Source organism: Primulina eburnea, chromosome 14, assembly GCF_022965805.1.
Source record: "Primulina eburnea isolate SZY01 chromosome 14, ASM2296580v1, whole genome shotgun sequence".
Classification (NCBI taxonomy): Eukaryota; Viridiplantae; Streptophyta; class Magnoliopsida; order Lamiales; family Gesneriaceae; genus Primulina; species Primulina eburnea.
Genome location: NC_133114.1, coordinates 151,830 through 172,043, shown reverse-complemented (window position 1 = coordinate 172,043; position 20,214 = coordinate 151,830). Strand labels below are relative to the sequence as shown.

At 34.0% G+C, this 20,214-nt stretch overlaps 1 protein-coding gene across 1 annotated transcript; it reads left to right on the top strand.

The window, feature by feature from the left end:
- The first annotated feature begins 4,682 nt into the window (after positions 1–4,682).
- Positions 4,683–17,018, top strand: LOC140811544 (uncharacterized). The gene is made up of 8 exons (XM_073169481.1): positions 4,683–4,990; positions 11,528–11,736; positions 11,812–12,044; positions 12,261–12,510; positions 12,651–12,796; positions 13,106–13,311; positions 13,379–13,503; positions 15,990–17,018. Exons 1-8 carry the CDS (start codon positions 4,755–4,757, stop codon positions 16,565–16,567), a joined length of 1,983 nt encoding a protein of 660 aa, XP_073025582.1. The 5' UTR covers positions 4,683–4,754; the 3' UTR covers positions 16,568–17,018.
- The last annotated feature ends 3,196 nt before the right edge of the window (positions 17,019–20,214 follow it).

Here is a 20,214-nt window from a genome sequence, read left to right as displayed (position 1 = left end):
GGTCGGAGTAAAAAGTTATGCTCATTATCCCAACATGTGTCAGTTCAGGAACGACAATACACACTACACATTTTGGGACGACCCTAGCCGAGCCTTGACCACCCTGTCCGAGCCATGATTCCCATGCACAACAATTATTCCTGTTAGCTTGGGAATGTCCCACCTTGCATGGGCTATTTTCCTACTGTCGTGCTTGAGTCCTAGCATGGCTATGACTCTTCCTCACCCCGTGTCACGTCCAGCCTGAGCTCCGGTCGAGCCCTAGTTCGAACCGCACGCCGCGAAGCCTCCCAACCGAACCTTAGAACCCTACATGCAATAATTTGATCAAGCTTCCTCCTAGGCGTGTGCAGACCTTAACCATACATCATATGGCCATTATACTCGTTTAAAAAACGTCCGTCCTTGATCCCCAAACATGGCAACCCCTTCATGCGATAATATATCAAGTTCTGGAATATGTAAACATAATTTATTCAAATGAAAGTGCATAAAAAGAAATATAAATTCAAGGTAAACATATTTTCATGCAAACACAATTTCAATACGTAATAGGGTGAGATAGATGAGAAAATAAAGTTTATGGTGTGCCTTTGCATATATTACGCAGGACAAATACGTTGAAAAGCGAAGAACAGTGACGAAGAACCTTGGCTGAATTTCCTTTGCAAAACTGTGGCCTTCCCTTGATAAAAACTCGTGTGTGCGTGTGTTTGAGGGGGAGGGGAGAGTCCTTGTTGTTGAGGGGAATGGGCGTGTGTTACGAAAAAGAATGGGGGGGGGGGGGGGTTTAGGCTTTTTAATATTTGATATAAAATTCCTAGTGTAAGCCTAAGCTCATTACCATCGTACAATAGGCCCAATAAGCTCATTAATACATAATTAAAATATTTCGTTTAGGAAATTTCGTGAAAATATTAGTTGAGTTCTCGAAAAATTCATATTTCATCGAAAATTGAATACCGTTAAAAAACTCGACGTATAAAATCACCTAAAAACACCTTATTTTCAAAATATCAAATAGCATCAACCTTATTTTAAATAATTAAAAACAATTCTTTGATAAAAATATTTTCACTTTTTCAGCCATTGGTCTCCATTCCTCGATCGCATCTTGAATAATCTTTAAAAATACAGTTTACATGCATTCTTGCAGAAAATACATTTTATACATCCAACAATGCATATCATATTCAATTAAGCAGTTAAAATCATTTAATTAGCTATTTTGTATTTTCTCCTAGATTTGAATGCAGCTGGATTACATCATCTTAATTTTGGATCTTACAATAGTTGTTAGCCAAGGTGCAACTTTATTTCCTTATACTTGTGACAGAGCAGAATGCACCTACTTGGGTGCTAATAGGTCGAACTGTTAGGCCCATGAATACGAGGATGTGCTTGTATATCTACTGGTGCTGTCTCATATCCTTTAAAGATCAGTCTTTTACCCTTTCCCTACCGTCGTCCCTGTCCCCAGCAGAGACAGTATTATCCGTCAAGATCTGGTGTCACTCTTTTACGGCCCACTTAGTCAATCAGATCAAGCGGCACAACGCCAACAACTTGAAGCATGAGAACTTCCCAAGAGTTGACCCATCCCAGTACTACTCTCACTCATGTATGCTTAGCCCAACAAAAATCATTCAACCACCGAAACCTAAGTTTGTCATTTTTGAAAAGAATATGAGACCTGCACTTTCTCAAGGACATCTTAAACCAAAGAATGGATTGATGGATCGACCACATCTTAAGAGACTAGATTCGGTCTAATGCAAAGATTGTTCTGGATTCGATTATTACGCAAATGAATGTGCAAACAGAATTCGTAAGAACAAAGGCATGACCGTCTCTTTGAGTGATGATTACTCAGAAGAAGAATTGGAATCCAGTAAATGAGAAGATCATTCTTCCATGTCTGCAGTTTTGAAAGAAAAACACTGGCTGCAAGTCAACCCGCTAGGTGTTGTCTCAAGTGCTGCAACACCGGGTCGTAACACCACTTCAAAATCTGTGTCTCAATGCTAAAACTAACGGTAACTCGAGCAATCAAGAAATCCAGGATGTTGATTCAGATGAACTCACCTTAGAAAGTGTGCAGACTATGTACAAAGAGCTATACAAAGATTAGATCAAAAGAAATAAGATAATTAGATCCTCTCTAAAATAATGCAGACCTGAAAGAAAGTGTGTCTCGACTTGAAGTTGTGTTAAGTAAAAAAGATCTTGAGCTTTGCAGAGTCAAGCATGATCTTGAGGAAGCCTAAAAAATACTTGCAAAATTCAACTCGAGTTCAATAAAACTTGATTCAATATTGTTAATGGGTTTCTTGATTGAAGGAAAATAAGATAAGGTTTACAAACTATGAAAGGCCTTGTATGATTTGAAGCAAGCCACTAGATCTTGGAATTGCAAAATTGATGGGTATTTTCTCAAAAATGGTTTTGAAAGAAGCAAGAATGAACCAGCTCTATATATATATGAAAAAGGATGGGAATGATTTCATAGTGGTATGTTTATATGTTGATGATTTGATTTACTTTGGAACTAATACGATTTTTTTTGAAGGAGTTCAAGGAGAAAATGATGGCATATTTCGAAATGACTATTCTTGGAATGATGAAGTATTTCCTTGGCATTCAAATAAGACAAGCTAATGGAGAGATTTTTCTCTCACAAGAAAAGTACGTAGAGGATTTGTTCAAAAAATTCTGCATGGCAAATGGCAAGCATGTTAGCACTGCAATGATGCCGAGTGAGAAGTTGCAACTAAATGATGGGTCTGAAAAAGTGGATCCAAATATCTATCGAAGTTTTGTTGGATCACTTATTTATGTTACTCGTATGATGCCTGATATTTCATTTGCAGTTGGTGTTGTTTCAAGATTTATGCATGATCCTTCCAAAGTTCATTTTACTGCAGCTAAAAGAATCCTAAGGTAATTGCAAGGAACAAAAAAGCTTTGACTACATTATGTCAATGATCAAGATAACAAATTGGTTGGGTTACTGATAGCGATTGGGCAGGATCTCAAGATGACAGGAAGAGCACTTCTAGATACATATTCTGTCTTGGCTCAAAAGTGATAGCTTGGAGCTCAAAGAAGCAAAAGACAGTTGCTCTATCATCAGCTGAGCTGAGTATATTGCAACAATAGAAGCAACATGTGATGCAACTTGGTTAAGGATAAATATTGGTGACTTGCAGCAAGTTCAAAGTCAGCTAACAAAATTTATTGTGATAACATGTCACCTATGGCAATGACAAAGAACACAGTATTTCATTCTCATTCAAAGCATATTAAACTTCGACATCACTTTATTCGAGAATTAGTAAGCACAGAGTATATTCAAATGGAGTTTATTAACACATATAATCAAGTTTCAGATTTTCTAACCAAAGCATTTACCAAGGAGAAATTCGAGAAAGTTCAAGCAGCAATTGAAAATTAAAAATTAAGGAGAGTATTAAGATAATTTGTAAATTTTAGAGTCATTTTCTAGAATATTTGCTAGTAATTTGAATGTCATCTAGGAAGGTTGAATAGCTAGTCAAAGAGTGGAGTTAATAAGTCTTGAAAATGTGAGATTTGATTTATAAATACGCTTATGTAATCTGCAGATTATATCCAAAAACAATTAAGTTAAATAAAATAATCAAGTGTATTGCATCACTTGAATTCCTATATGTCCTACTTCAAAAATTATTCCGATGTGCCATTCAGGATTCTTTTAGCCTTGGCTATCGTACGTGGGTGGTTTTTAATGCAGTTAGATGTCAATAATTCCTTTCTGCACGGTGACTTAAATGAAGAAGTATGCATGGCTTTGCCCCCTGGTTTTCAACAGCGTAAGGGGGAGTTGTTGCCTCATAATGCACTATCTAAACTGCATAAATCCACTTTATGGGCTCAAGAAAGCTGCATAAAGTTCAGGTTCCTGATGTCAATCATTATTCACTGATTTACATGTTTAGTTCCCCTTCCAGTAGTCTTGTTCTCTGACAACCAAGCATATCTTCTAATTAATCTGATCTTTCGTGAAAGAACTAAACACATCGAGATCAATTGTCATATTGTTGAGGAAAAGATTCAAGCTGGGTCTCCTTGAAATGATGCATGTTTCTTCTCAATTACAGCTGCCAACTTATTTACGAAGCCACTTTTTCCAGCAAGATTACAAGTCAAGATGGGCATTCAAAATATTCATTCTCCATGAGGGGAGTACTAGAATATAAGTCGCATTTTCAATTCTACTTTACTTCTCTGATCTTCCGCACATGTATTTAAGCGTAGCTCGAGTTCCATTTGTATCAGATCTTTGTAAATATTTTTACAGAATAAAGAAGGATTTCATTTTCATTTCAATTCAGTTCTTCATCTTCAAATATATTTTTTTTTTGTAATTGTAATAAATTTGTGGTTTGGGATATTTTCATTATAATTCTGTATCAATATAATAATTTGAGTTAAGGTTGAATTTTTATCGAATTAATACACTATATAATAATTTTTGAAGTAATGAAAAAATAAATTACAAGTTAACGTCAATAAAATGTGAACATATGTGATAAAAAAATAATGTGAAAATATTTAAAAGAATATATTAATATTCAAAAGTTGTTTTCCTCCGATAAAATCAGTTCAGTCTCCCAAGTTCTGCTTACGTGGGACTCAATTATTGGTTGAATGAAGGATAATTGATATTATCCCCTCCAAAGCAAAGGCTGTGCGTGAAAACAAGCAGAGTGAAGATGGCCGCCGCATATTCAAACCTCGCTGGTTGCATTGCTTGTGTTCCCAAAGTTCCCACCACCGCCCATTTTTCTACTTTCCTGTTTCGTTCAAGAACTTGTGGGTTCGATGGGATTTCGATTTCCGCTTCAAGATGTCAAGCCAAGTTCGAGGAACTCCAAGAAAATATCACGGATGATGACCTACAGAAACTGTTGATTCAAGAACCCAGTGACGCAGAGGAAGAAGATGACAGGTGCAACAATAACGAATTTACTATTCTTATATGGTTGGTCTAGGTAGATGGTAAGAGGGGTGACCAAAATTTATTTTATATACAAGACTATACAGTTAGACCAAGTACATAGCAAGGTGCCATTAATATTAAATTATTTATTTAAAATGCTTGTGACTTGTATCTGACATATATATAGCTTTAGGCGTTACAACTCACCCCCTATCTATTGGATTTCGTCCCAGAAATCTTAACACTGGTGCTTAGCCAAAATAGAAACTTCATAAGTATCTTACACACATTCCACATACGGTCGTACACGTTAATAGTACCTAGAAGCTTGATAACATACTGTACATCTCAGCTGTACGTGCATGGTTTCTAGCACAAACTGTTCCCTTTAATGCCTAGAGTCAAAAAATTTATTCTCACAACATTTCTTTAGTGCCATGTTCTAAAATTTTGAATTCACTGAAGGCCGCACAACACTAATGATTAGTCATCCGACTCAGTAGATACTAACTATGATACTATAGAAGGGTCGGAATAGAAGAAATCGCGTGAGCCAAAGTATATGCAATTGCTTACAATACAAGGTCATGAATGGCTCAATCAGAATGCTCAAGGTCGATGAGAGCTACAGTGCCAGTTTGTTCTAATAATACGAAAAAGCACCCGTAGAAATTCGGTGATATACTTCAAATATTAAACAAAGTAATAGATAGATAAATACCGAAATAGATGCACATGAAGTAAAAAGGTGCTTAGCATTGAAACCAAGGTCGTAGCCCATAAAAAAGCGAAGTCTTTGACCGGTCTAAAGAGGCAAAATCGGTTCGAAATTAGACCGATTCAAAAGCGTCTTTTACTTAATCGATTTCGTAAATTAATGTAGCGAATGATCTTATATTTCTTCATATGTAACATTGATTGATGAAGTAAATACATATTTTACTACGTCTGTATCGTCAGTTAACGGGGTATCTACATCGATTGTAGAAGTAATGTAGTTGTATAACTTCACAGTTTTGTTATTGTGGTGAAATAAAATATTGCATTTACCTCTATTGTTTCATCAAATAGCAAAATATTTAATTATATGTGACTGCAACAAAGTATAATTTTAATGAAATATTGATCCGGACGACTTTACCATAGTTTGAATTGTAATGAAGTAAATGTTTTCTTGTACTTCGCCATAATTTTGAACTTTTTGAAGTATGTTTATTTTATTACTTTATTTAGAATCAAGCGCTTACCACTAGATCAAAAACTATAAATATTAGCCAAGACGCAATTTTATTTCCTTATACTTGTGCCAGTGAAGAGTGCACCTACTTGAGTGCTGACGGGTCAGGCTCTTAGGCTTGTGAATAAGGAGAGGTGCTTGTCTAGCTGTTGGTGTTGTATCATATCCCTTAGAAATCAGTCTTATCTTTTTTTTTACCATATTGTTAAGTGCGCAAGGCGCATCGAGGCGGATAAGGACCATGGAACCTGAGACACAAGTCGCACGGCGGAAGGCACAAGGCACGTGCCTTACCGAAGCAAGTCACACATTTTTAAATTTAAAAAAATATATATATTTATGTTAGAATAAATATATTTAAAATATGAAATAATTAGTCACAATGTCACTCAAAACAAAAAAATAATTAATAAGTTCGTAGTAATTAGCAACATGATTAAAAATTTTAAATTATTCAAATCAAGTTCATCTTCTTTCATCGAATCATCAAAGTCCCCAGAACTTTCGGACTTGTATTTTTCTTGGTCAACATCAATTTTTTTCCTCCTCATCCAAAAGATGTGAAATCAGTATTTTTCTGGTTGTTTAAGATGTAGATGTCCTCACTTCGTTCTTTTGTTCAGCGTTCTCTTCTTCTAATTCCAATGTGAGTGTTGGGTTGCTAGAGTTTGGGTTTGGGCCTTTTGTTTTAAACAAGTAAATAAAAAAAAAATTTCACTAAGGGCGCCTGAGTGAACTTCCAACTTCCAAGGCTAGTCCAGGCGAGCGTCTGGGCTCGCCTTATTAAATCCCTGTACCTGGGATTACCCCAAGTACAGGGTCCTCACTTGGTGGCGTCGCCTTTGACAACTATGAACAAATTTAATACTTATTAAAAGTAACCACTTGAATTCACGTCTCATACCTGGTGAAATTTTTACAGATGCATTATTTGTAACCACTTGAACAACATTCTTTGGACCGATTTGCTCCATATAATTTTTCAAGTAAGTCAAACAACTTTATACCTGTATGAGAAAAGTCGTAGGCATCCACATATTCCAAAAATATTGTCTCTCTTAGACCGTTCACCAAAAAATTAATCAAAGTTATATTTTTTTCATCCGTCCATCCATCAGCCATTAATGTGCATCCATATTTTTGATAGTTTGCCTTGTATCCTTTCAAAAGAATTTTCGTACTTTGTTTTTTTATTTAAATAAATTACCGTAACTTCATGGTAACTTGGGGGCTTCCAAGCATGCATGAGTACAGTAAGATGCAGCTCTACAAAATTCCTTAAAGTTATCATAGTTTTTAACGTTGAACATAATACTTGCATCGTACATCTATTTGACAAAATACTGCACAACAGAGTCTCTCACTTTTTTCTGACGTTCATCATATTTCTTTGAATCTTTAGGTATTTTTTGCTTTCCTCGATTCACAACTTGATCAATATCATTGGCAAAGAAATAATCAAGAGGACCAACTATCTTTGTTTCTTGACTTGAGGAAACAGGGGGGATGGTGGCGGAATACGCTGTTGAACTTAACATTGGTTGTTTCTCTTTTCGAGGGATTGGAAACATAACATCATCTTTGAAAATTTCCAATTGCTCAACAAATTCATCAAAATTAGGATTCATGTGCATTTGCTGTTTGATCTCTTTTTTTTTACATGTAAACTTGAATTTCAGTTCTAACATGCTCAGAGCATTTTGGACATGCTTTGGCATTTCGATGGCCTCCAACAAGATTTTGCTTGAGACAAAAAATTCCTCCCTTGAGAATTTTGCCACATAAACACATTACACGGAGTTAGTTTTTTTTGGATTGATTAATTTCCCATTGTTCTAGCCAGGATCTTTTCGATTCTCCAAATTTTCAGAAGTCGACATTAATATGGAACTAAATTCACAATAATGCATGCAACTAAATTCATCCATCAAATATACAACATCAAATAAATAATAACATTTTGGGTTTCTCTACATTCCAGTTAACTCATTTTAGGTTACATAATACATACGTATACAAATTAGCAAAATCTGCTGTAGCTATTCAAGATGAAGTAGAAATAAGACCTGACGGAATGTCTTCAAAATTGGTACGAGGCAAACCAACATCTCGGTCCTCACCACAACGCTCTCTTTTTCATTATGCACTTCTGCGGTTGCGCTTTCTCTTTTTCTATGCGTTCTGGCCACTCCTTTTATTTTACGTTGGGGACTTGGGTTGCTGGGTTTGGGTTTGGGTCTGAGTTTGGGCCATTTGTTTTTTAAACTAGTAATTAAAAAAAACTAAATGCAATTTCTCGGTTTTTCAATTTAAAAAAATAATAGTAATCAAGCGCGCTTGGGTGACCTTCCAATGTGAGCTCGCCTTAGTGAGCGCCTAGAATGGCCACAGGGGCAATGTTCTTGTTTGGTGGCGACTCTCACGTTGTCGACTTTGACAACTATGTTCCCTACCATCGGCCATGTCCATAGCAGAGACAATTACCCGTTAAGATGTGGCGCTACTCTTTTACGACCCACCTAATTAACCAGATCAAGCAGCACAACGACAGCAGTTTGACGTACGAAAACTTCCCAAAAGGTCATTCATCTCATTACTACTCTCACTAATACATGGTTAACCCAACATTCCCCCTTATGTTTTCTGGGAGACTTGAACCCATGACCTCGCTCTGATACAAATTGTTAGGATAAAGTTCTTATCACTAGGCCAAAAGCTATAACTGTTAGTCAAAGTGCAACTTTATTTTCTTATATTTCTGGCAACACAGAGTGCATCTACTTGGGTGCTAATGGGTCGGACTGTTAGGCTCATGAGTTCTGGGTGGTGCGTCTCTATCTGCTGCTATTGTCTCATATCACTTAGAGATCAGTCTTCACCTTTCCCTACCATCGGCCATGTCCCCAGCAGAGAGAATATTACCCGTTAAGATCTAGCGTACTCTTTTATGGCCCATCTAACCAACTAGATCAAGTGGTGCAACGTCAGCAACTTGACGCACGAGAATTTCCTAGGAGGTCACCTACCACTATACTACTCTCACTCATGCATGCTTATCTCAACACTTCCCCATTTATTTGTTGTATAGAAGTATAAACAATAGTTTACTTAAACATAATTTTAATTTAATGAAGTAATTGTTGACTACCACTAATTTAATAATTTTTGAAGGATTTGAATTACCTTTAACTTCATTTTTTAAATAAAGTAATGAAGTTAAAAATATTTTTCATTTCACTAAAATTGAACAAATATACATACAACAGTATTACAATATCTACGACTAAAAATGAATTAGACTCATTAAATCATTCAACCAAAATATGGTTTAGGTATTTGTCATGCAAAATAATTCATTCAAAATCATTCATATATGTGTTAACTACTAAAAAATCATGAGACCAATTAGGCAATCACAAATTTACCACAAGTGTATCAACAAGTACAATCCACAAATTTATCACAACGTATATAACCAGTTAGGCACTCACATGACAGACAAATTCACTTCTTACTTCATCATATTGAGCTTGATTGTAATACTTGTTCTTAATTGATCCTCCAAACTGAAATTTAAAAGATATAATGTTAGAGCTCATCATTAAGGAAAGATTCTTAGAGAAAGCATGAAGCGTAAGAAAACTAAGAGAATTCCATACTTTCCTGTACCTTGGCAGTTGACAATGATTGAGTTGTTGGCCATAGTTCAGGCTAATACGGCAAGGTATAGATTGTGTGATAGAGGTTTATATGTAAATCAATCAAGAAAACACTGGATTAAGAACGATGCAACAGAAATTTTAGGAAATGAACCATGTATTGATTTGCTGAAGTGATGTAAAATCCCGAAGGCAATGCTCTGTAACAAACATAATAATATCCCTAGCAAGAGTCTACAATGAAAAACATGTTGAATGCCTAACTAACTCGGTCCCCCTCTATATTTCTCTTCCCACGTGTACTCCACCTCTTTTTTGTAGAATAAACAATAGTGGGGCTTCTAGTGTTCTTTCGTCCAAACTTACACTTATCCCTATCATTGTGTTCAGCAACATACAAAAGAGGCCAACACCTCATAAGGATGTTTATTTTCTCAACATGGCTCAGGAACCTCAAAGGTTGAGGTGTAAATGCGAATGACGTAGTTGCATGGTAGCTTCAAGTGAAAACATTGTTTGAACAACGTCAGATTCAGCAAATAGGAGTTTTACGGTTCATTCTCAAAAAGTCACAAGTTCTAAAGGAGTTTCAAGGTTCATTACAAGATTCATTAGAATATATCTGTTATGAAGCTTATTTATATTTTTTTGGTGTAGGAAAAAAAATGAAAATTGCATTACAGTTGCATCTAAGTTCATATATATTCATGTTATAATCATCGTCACGAGATGGCTGATAAACATACCAGCTTACACTGAAGCTATTTAAGAAGTTTCTCGCTTTGTTTCTTAGATTTACTTTGTTAGATGAGTTAAAATGCAACTTTTTCATAAATTTATAATCCGTTTGTTTGTTAATGAACTGGCCTACAACAGAAGAAACTTGTATATTCCTTAAGGGTGCATTCATATTTAGTCATTTGAAATCCACAATTTCGAAGGCATTTTAATTGTTTAGATAACTTAAACAGAGAAAATTCAAATCAATGTCCTACTTATTTAGACTATAATTGTACTAATCACATGTGTGCGTATCTAAATATATGTATGTATCTATATATATGTACACACTTTCTGAGATAGTGAATACTAAAGAAAAGCAATCTCTGTAATTTGAGCAAAACCCAAATCAAATCAAATTTTGTGGTCTATGTGTGCGTTCATGCAAGTCTCTTCTTCTTGATTGTAGTTCCTCTCTTTATAAACTTCAATTCCTTTTTATTATATCATTAGATGAATTACTCGTTCTTGCCCTTTTACTTTGTTTTCACCACTTTCACGCATTCTAAATCGCTATCTGCAAAAAATAAGTTATTTAATTTGTATATTTCTGTTGGTTGAGTATCATAGACTGCCTCTCTTTTCGGTTCCAAGAAGTGTATGGTGTAAAAAACTCATCATGGCAGTCTCGTCTCGATTGGCCAACAATGCAGTTCTTTTTCTTTTTTGGATGCCCTTAAAACACTTGTTATCATTCTAACTTAATGATGGTTTAAGTGAATTCAATGGATTTGACTAACAATTTTGTTGACTATGTATCCAAACTTCGAAGTGTCTTGTCATGTTATTGATTTACTCTCTGTTTCTTCAGATGTTGTAAGAACTCACAGGAGATATGCTGCAATTTCTTATCTGCCTATTTATTTGTAGGATCTTTGTCAAATGCCCTTCAACTTTTATTATAAATGAACATAGACACCTTGAAGATAAATACAAGCGGAGGAGAAAAGATAGCAGTGTTGAATCTATCGGGAAATGGAAAAAGGACAGCCTTTTCATTGACCGACGTGATAGCATTTTCATTGACAAACGTGGGAAACTGAGAAGCTTCAATCATAAAAAGGTTTCGAGAAAGAAAGGTGATAAATACTGAGTTGATTTTTACAGATGCAGGGTGAAGTCAGCAGTGATGCTGAAGCCTTCATTTTGTTCAGGTGGTTCTTTGAGGGGCCAAGGATGGAAGTTTGGATCTGGATTCGTTAATGGAATTTTCCCTGTGCTAAGCCCCATTGCCCTGCAGATTCTCGACTTTGTTCAAAAGGACATAAGCATAGATAGAATTTGGTCTTCCTTAGGAAATTTGCCTCCTACTAACACCACTTGGGATGACTTAATCAACGTGGTGGTCAGACTTCGTCTCAGAAAAAAATGGGATCCAATCATATCGGTACATTTGTCATACCATTCTATCTTTTTTAGATTGTAAATAAGCCTAAAATTATTTGAGAATGTATTAGTTTATGAAAAACAACAATTTTTGATTCAGTTCGCTGGGAAAGGGAGACGAGAATATGTTCACCCTACCTCTGTGGCTTGGAATGTATTACTTAATTTTATATGAATTGTATTGTTTGTAATACGCACGCTATAAATCTTTTTGCAGATTTGCGAATGGTTAACACGCAGGAGCCCTTTCAAGCCTGACGTAATTTGCTATAATCTACTTATCGAGGCTTATGGACAAAAATTACATTTTAAAAAGGCAGAATCCACCTATGCTGAACTCCTTGAAGCTCGATGCATCCCTACAGAGGATACTTATGCACTTCTTTTAAAAGTGTACGGTAAATGTGGGTTCTTGGAGCATGCTGAAGCTGTCTTTGTTGAGATGCAAAAAAATGGTCTTCCTCCAGGTATGTGACTATTTAATGATCTAGTTATCTTCTTTAAACATAAATTAGATATATAAGAATAATCGAATTATGATGAAAACTGGGGAGGAATATTAACATTTGAATCATGCATTTCTCATAATTTATCATCAAATCTTCAGGTACCATTGCATATAATTCATATATTGATGGGCTTGTAAAAGGAAACAATTCTCAGCAAGCTATTACTATTTTCCAGAGGATGAAAAGAGAGAATTGTGAACTTTCTCCTGAGACTTACACAATGATGATCAACTTATATGGAAAGGTGATCCTCTATGAGTTTTTTTTGCGGAAGATGTCTTTTATCATTTCCAGGAATGAATATTGTTAGATGTAATACATCATTTTACTTACTTTTTGTATGCCTCTGCATGCCCTCCGAAGATAGATTTAACTTCTCACATCTATCGTAAGTTTCATATTAGTAAAAATACAACCTTGATGCTGAAATTGATTGTGCTAGTTTGTATAGCTCAATGATATATTTTGATGTCCAGACGTTATTTCTCTACCAGATGTTTGTTTTGGTGTATAGGCTTCATTTGTTTCACCTTCAGTTTCTCGTGATTGACAGGAAAATAAATCCTACATGGCCTTAGAGGTATTTGGTGAGATGAGGAGTAAAAAGTGTGAACCTAATATTTGCACTTATACTGCTTTGGTAAATGCATTAGCAAGAGATGGACTTTGTGAAAAGGCAGAAGAGATCTTTGAACAACTGCAAGAAGCAGGTCATGAGCCTGATGTATATGCATACAACGCCCTCATGGAAGCTTACAGGTATTGTTGATAAAATTCACTTAGACCCGAACCATCTGACAAGTTACTCAATCTACTATTTTGACAGTCGTGCAGGTTTTCCCTTTGGTGCTGCAGAAATTTTTGCACTTATCCATCAAATGGGATGTGAACCAGATAGAGCCTCATACAATATACTGGTTGACGCTTATGGGAGAGCAGGTCTTCATGGAGGTAACATCTGTGTTTTCATTTTATTTTGCAAATTTGTCATGCCTTGTTAATTAAAAAAGAGCACGTTTGGATATGAGAAACACTTTATAGACTGTTTTGAATGCGATACACCGAGGTCGGTCAAATTTACTTGGTTTGAATTGTTTTCATATACAAGGATTTGATTACATTATTAAATAAGTACCAAGGACTTTCATACATGTACTGAGGAACTTGTTTTTTGTAGTGATGCATGAACATTAATATCGTAATTGTAAGATATTTGCTTATCATGAGATTAAATTTCTATTTTTCAACCAAAATAAATCTAATATAAATAAATAACAATTTTATAGCACAAATTAAAATCAAGTCTAGCATAGATATATACAAGGACTAACTAACAAGTACAAAATAAAATTATTTAAACTACATTTAACCTAGGACATAGAAGAATTCAAATAAACCAAACAAAAATAAAACAAGACAAAAACTCAATTCCAACCAAAACAATTAAAAATTAAATAGCAAGGAGGTGTAACCATTACAATAATCCCCAACAAATCTCATATTATGTTTTATTGAATTTCCATATGTTCGGCTTTTCCTAGATAATTAATATATTATTTCGAGTTATATCAAACCTAATATTAATCTATAACAATTAAATCTCTTTGAATTGTTTGATAAATCAGTATCACATTAAATCTAGGTGAAAACCTTTAGACTTTGACTGATTAAGTATGGCTATCACTGCATGCATTTGATATCGATCTATATTTCAATCGAAATCTATGACATTATATCTTATTATAGTTTCATCTCTCGATCTCAATTATGTTATATAATATATATATATAATCATTTAAACGTAGCTAATCTTGAAAGCATTAAAAACAATAAAACATGTACTCAAGAAATTCAGGATTCAATCAAGCAATAATAATGAAATCATATTTCGAGCGAAAGTTCCATTAATTTAGATAAAATAAATAAACTTCATACTTACAATGAAAAACTATGTTAATTAATGTTTCTCGTCAATCCAAAATAAAATAAAGAACAAATTTTAGTAATAAGACTGACCTCTCGACGTCCATCCGTGTTGATCATTTTTTCTTCCTTCCTCTGTCTTCCTTCTGCCCTTTCGTGCTCCTCTCTTCCAAATTCTTCATTGTCGGCTGAAAATATGTGGGGCTCCAAATTTTTCTGATTGTCGGTTTTGGATTTCAAAATCTTATTTTTATTGTTTGACAAGATGTTCAAAAAACAAAGATTCGGATTTGCTTAGGATTTCATGGGATTTCAACAGTTATATCCAAATCCCATCAAATTTGATAAGATCTGGTGGGATTTGGATTTTAAAAACATAAAATTATTTTTTTATCCAACACATCATTCTCCACCAAAAATTTCTAATTTAGAAGTTGAAAGATTTCGTTTAAATTTTATAAGTTTCTTGTGTTATTTACTGATTAATATAATAAAAATTATAGTAATTACCAATGCCTCTTTTTACGTTTAATAATTAATTTCATGTTAAAGTTTGAAGTTGTTTGATGATTTTTTAATTATTATTTTATGTGCACTATGATTAATAAATAATAATTAATTTTTGAATTTACAAATACAAATAATAGAGAAGAATTATTAATTTCTAAATTTTTTTAGTTATTTATGTTTATATGATTTCTAAGGATAATTTAGTAAAATTTTAAAATTCCAAATTCGAATCCTTTTTTCTCCAAACAAGAAATGGATTTGTAAATACCATTTTTAAATTTTAAACTAAACACCAAATGGAATTTCAAATACTTGAATTTCCAAATCCAATTCCAAATCCCACGAAATCCTCTCAAATCCTGGTTGTCAAACACACGAACACACGGTAAGCAAAATGGGCCCCTTTTCCTCTCTCTTTTTCTTCTATTTTAACGGTCTTGCTTCCCTCTTTCTTGTTGTCATCGTGTTTCACATCTTGCACAAAAGACACGATTTATCCTTGAAGCCCAACACGAGTCCATGCTTTCTTTCTTGCTTTGAATCTTTTAGACCACTCTTAGCCGTGCCTACAGCCTAAAAATGTGTGTGGCTCTTTTTTCCTTTCCTTGGCATGACACCCATACACGGAAACAAATGCGATTTTTTCCCTTTCTTTCGGCATTTCATCTCAATTCCTCGATTCACCTATAGGCCATAAAAAATGGTGAGTAGGAGCTATAAATATTAATTTGCCCACTAATATATATCTATCATTGGAACAAGAGGTGCTTCTCATCTGTTATTTGTGCGTTTTGAACTTCCATTGTTTCTAAATATCTATCCATCACTAGCAGTCCACATGAAATAACGAAGTTTTGAACGAGCTTTTCGAGAAGGTGTACGTTTTCGTATCACTTTTCCCTTGTGGAGGTAGGCCATTTTCCAAACTGCATAAATATTGTATTCATGTTCTTCTCTTCACTCTATTTTTAGTCTCTAAAACTTCCTTTTTTTTTATATTTCAGGTGCACAAGCTGTCTTTGATGAAATGATTCGCCTCGAAATAGCACCTACCATGAAATCCTTCACATTGCTTTTATCATCCTACTCAAGAATGGGCAACTCATCCAAATGTGAAGAAATTGTTAAACATATGCACAAGTTTGGGCTCGCGCCAGATACTTTTATCCTCAACACGATGCTGAATCTATACGGCCGGCTAGGTCATTTTGAGAAAATGGAACAGGTATTGAGTGCGATGGAGAATGGAGCATGCAGACTTGATATCAGCACTTACAACATCTTGATCAACATATATGGACGGGCTGGGTTTCTTCAGAAAATGGAAGAGCTTTTTATGTCACTTTCCTATAAGAACTTGAGGCCAGACGTCGTGACCTGGACATCTAGACTCGGTGCTTACTCTAGAATGAAACAGTACTCTAGGTGTATAGAAATTTTTGAAGAAATGATTGATAGTGGTTGTTATCCCGATGGGGGAACCGCAAAAGTTCTTCTGTCTTCTTGTTCTGGGGAAGATCAGATTGAGCAAGTGACTGCTGTTATTAGAAACATGCATAAAGCAGATAACAAGATGGCATAGTGGGTTAGGAGACTGCTGTTTGTTGTCTGATCTTCTTCTCTCGCTATATTGATCCCTTGTATAAATTTTCAAGCTAGAGCCATCGTGCTGTGGGGAAGAGTTCTATTTGAGAACGATGGCATTCCGTTAAGTGTTCATTCCTCCACAAATCTATTTCTATCTATCTATTATCTTTATAAAAGAGCAAATGTTCAGAATTCGTTCTAGTCATTGGTTGTTCTTGGGGTGTATTTTTCTTTATATTAGCGTGAATAGTAAGTGGGAATATATGGGCAAAAGTAGGGGTATATTTGGACTATTATTTTATTTTTAGTATTCTTTTATTAAAAGCATCAAGAATGGATGGGTAGGGTCGGTTGTTGGTCCATCTTCTGTGGTAATCCTTGGTTGTACTTGATGTGTTTTTTCCTTTTGGATTATTGTGAATTGTTATGGGAATATATGAGTAAAAGTAAGGGAATATTTTGACTGTTATTAATGAAAGTAATTTCATTTAAAAAAAAAGTTAGGGAATATTTTGACTGTTATTTTTATTTTGTTACTCTATTATTAAAAGTACCAACTTCTGTTCATGAAGGTACTTTGCTATATCCAAATAGATAATCGAAGCAATATATATATTTCAATGCATTTAAATAAAAATAAATAATGGAATCAAAATAGTTTTGATTAATTAGTATTATTTTGCTAAATAATTGTTTCACTATTGTTTTTGTTACATACAAGTGTATTATTTTTTTTGTTAAAAAAAAAACTTTTTATTGTTTATGTCATCAATTTTCTCTCTCAAGTTCTACGTTTATTATTTAATGACTTCGATGAGAGTGTATCAACCAGGTAGGGATGACAGTGGGACGGGACGGGGGCGGGTTTGCCTTCCTCATTCCCATCTCCGAATTTCATCCCCACCCTCATACCCGTTTCAATTCCCGCTTTTTCGGGTTCGGAGAATTCCCAAACCCGAAATTTCGGGGATTAACTTCTCATCTATGCCCCCATTCCCGTTTCAAAAATATTAATATGATAAGACGATGACGAATTCGGAGATTTTTCAAATCAAAACTTATTATTATCTATTATTAGAGATAATATTAATATTAATAGCAATATCAATATTAATAATAAGATTATTAATATTTAAAAAAATAATATTATTATTATATTATTAATAATATTATTTTATTATTGATATTATTTTCGGGACGGGTTCGGAGATTTCGAGGATGTGGATAGTAATCACATACCCACCCCGAAACATCAGGGATTTAAAAAAATCCCCGAACCAGACCCAAGCCCGAAAAAATCGGGGATCTCCATCCATGTTTCGAGTTTTCCCCGCGGGGTCCCAAACCCGTGGGGAAAGTTGCCATCCCTACAACCAGGTGATTGATTTTTATTTTTGTTTTAATTTTCAAAATTTTATGCACAAATATTTAATCATTTACAAGTTTCAGAAGGTGATTTAAAAATTAACTATAAAGCATCTTACATGAAATATATTTTTAAACATAGAAAATATAATTTGAACACATTGTAATTTTTTTTAATGTCTTATTTTTATAGTTTCGTAGAAAGATTTTAATTTATTTAAAATAATTATTCTCATTTTTAAAAAATTTAGATAAATAAGAAATATATTATTTTTTTAAACGTAAAATATGAAATATATTACTTTTCATTAGCTCTTATATGCATTTCACAATTTAAATTAAGAAATATGAGAGAAAAGAAGTATTTGGAATATTTGCAATACATATTATATATCGTCAAATATTTCGAAAATAAATTATTTTTAAAAACGAGAAATTTCCATTATATAATTTATTGGTTCACTCTTACATCAACAATTTCTTTTATCATTGTTAGTTTGAAGATTAATTTGAAATTTTTTGCAGGAATTAACTTCAATGAATGTCATTACTAACATAAAACGATATTCACGTACACGTCGATATCGTAACCTAGGAAGAAATTTCGGTGAAAGTGAGATAAATTATCAGTGAAAATCGTCTGACCCAAGAATTTGTATACATTGTCAAGCTCTATTGTTTTATGGTGAAACATCAAAATTCTGCTGTAGAAATGGAAATATAAATTTGGATCATATCTCTTCTCCCATTGAATTCCAAGAGTTGTATCCTGCAGATCTAGATAACGAGGAAGGTAGACATTTTCGGCAGTTCATAAAGGCATACAATCATGTTTTCTCTTTTACATCGATGGGAGTCAACATAGATGAGTCGTTAGCAACCAGTACACGTTGAATTTACATATTTCGTGTCCATGGATCAATATATCACTCGATTGGAAGTCTTTTACCAAATGTATTGTAGACCAAATGCAGATGTGGATTGTAGATACAAATCATAATATAGACAACAGACTTCATGAAAATCCAGAAATAAGACGAGAATTTCTGCTAAGATACAAAACCTTCTTGATCAACACAATCCATTTGTGCACGTGTTTCGAAAAATTGACAAATGTCAAGACATACTTAATTGTAGTCTCATCATCAGGCAACAAAAACCATTATGAACATCAATATAGTTTACCAACAACATCTCAAGTTGAAGCTGTCATTGTCGACAACGAATTTCAAGAAACTTTGAGCAGTTGAGATATTTCTATAAAAGGAATTCGGTGGAAATTTTATCAGCATTCAAGACGTAATTGGCGTATATGCTACATGTTTGTGAAAAAACATTGCACTTTATGCTTTATCTTTTTAATTAAAACAAATTTTAAAACTCAAATTTAGAACTATACTCATATAGTGTAAATTATCTTCTTAATCAGATACGAGAAAATTCATCGTCTTTGCTACTTAGAGGAGTCTGTCTACTTCAATAATATGTAGTTGACAATTACGTAAAGATTGAAACACAAAGAATATGATGGATACATACAAATCAACGTGATATAAATTGAGAACTTTACCAAGGATTGCATGATTGTTTACATGGATGTGAAAATAATGCAAGTATGATAACTTAATGATTTGAATATTATTTTTCACAACATATGTTACAACTCACATCTTATCATATCTATCTAATATATTATAAAGGAAATGTTGGTACCAAAATCATTTTGCCATCATCTTTCTGTGGAAGCTCACGTGATATGTACCAACGGTATAAAAATGTCATGACTTTGGTACAAACATATGAAACACCAGATATAATTCTTACAATGAATGCAATTCGAATTGGAATGAGATAAAGTATCAACTACTTCCTAGGAAATCACCTCAAGACCATCCATATTTGATTACAAGGATATTTTGCTCAAAATTTGAGGAGTTTAAGAAAGACATCATGGATAGAAGGGTTTTAGGTAAGGTCCGCACTTCATTGAATATCAAAAAAGAGGGTTTCCTCATGTTCATATGTTGGTCATATTTGAAAATAATGACAAGTTGTGTACTCCCGGTCACTTTGACTTAATTGTGCCTGATGAAATACTTTTACAAATAGAATAACCCAATATATACAAAGCAGTTGTTCATCATATGATACATGAGCCATGTGGATCAATCAATCCTAATTGTCCATGCATGGTAAATGGTAAATGTAAGAAGAACATTCTAAAGCCATTTGTGGAATACAAATCTCGAGTAAATGATTCATATCATTTGTATCGAA

Bases quoted from the DNA above. Each gene is read 5' to 3' on its own strand.
- LOC140811544 (XM_073169481.1), top strand. From the start codon at position 4,755: ATGGCCGCCGCATATTCAAACCTCGCTGGTTGCATTGCTTGTGTTCCC. The intron at 12,511-12,650 runs GTATGTGACTAT...TCAAATCTTCAG, and splicing joins AAAAAATGGTCTTCCTCCAG to GTACCATTGCATATAATTCA. The intron at 13,312-13,378 runs GTATTGTTGATA...CTATTTTGACAG, and splicing joins GCCCTCATGGAAGCTTACAG to TCGTGCAGGTTTTCCCTTTG.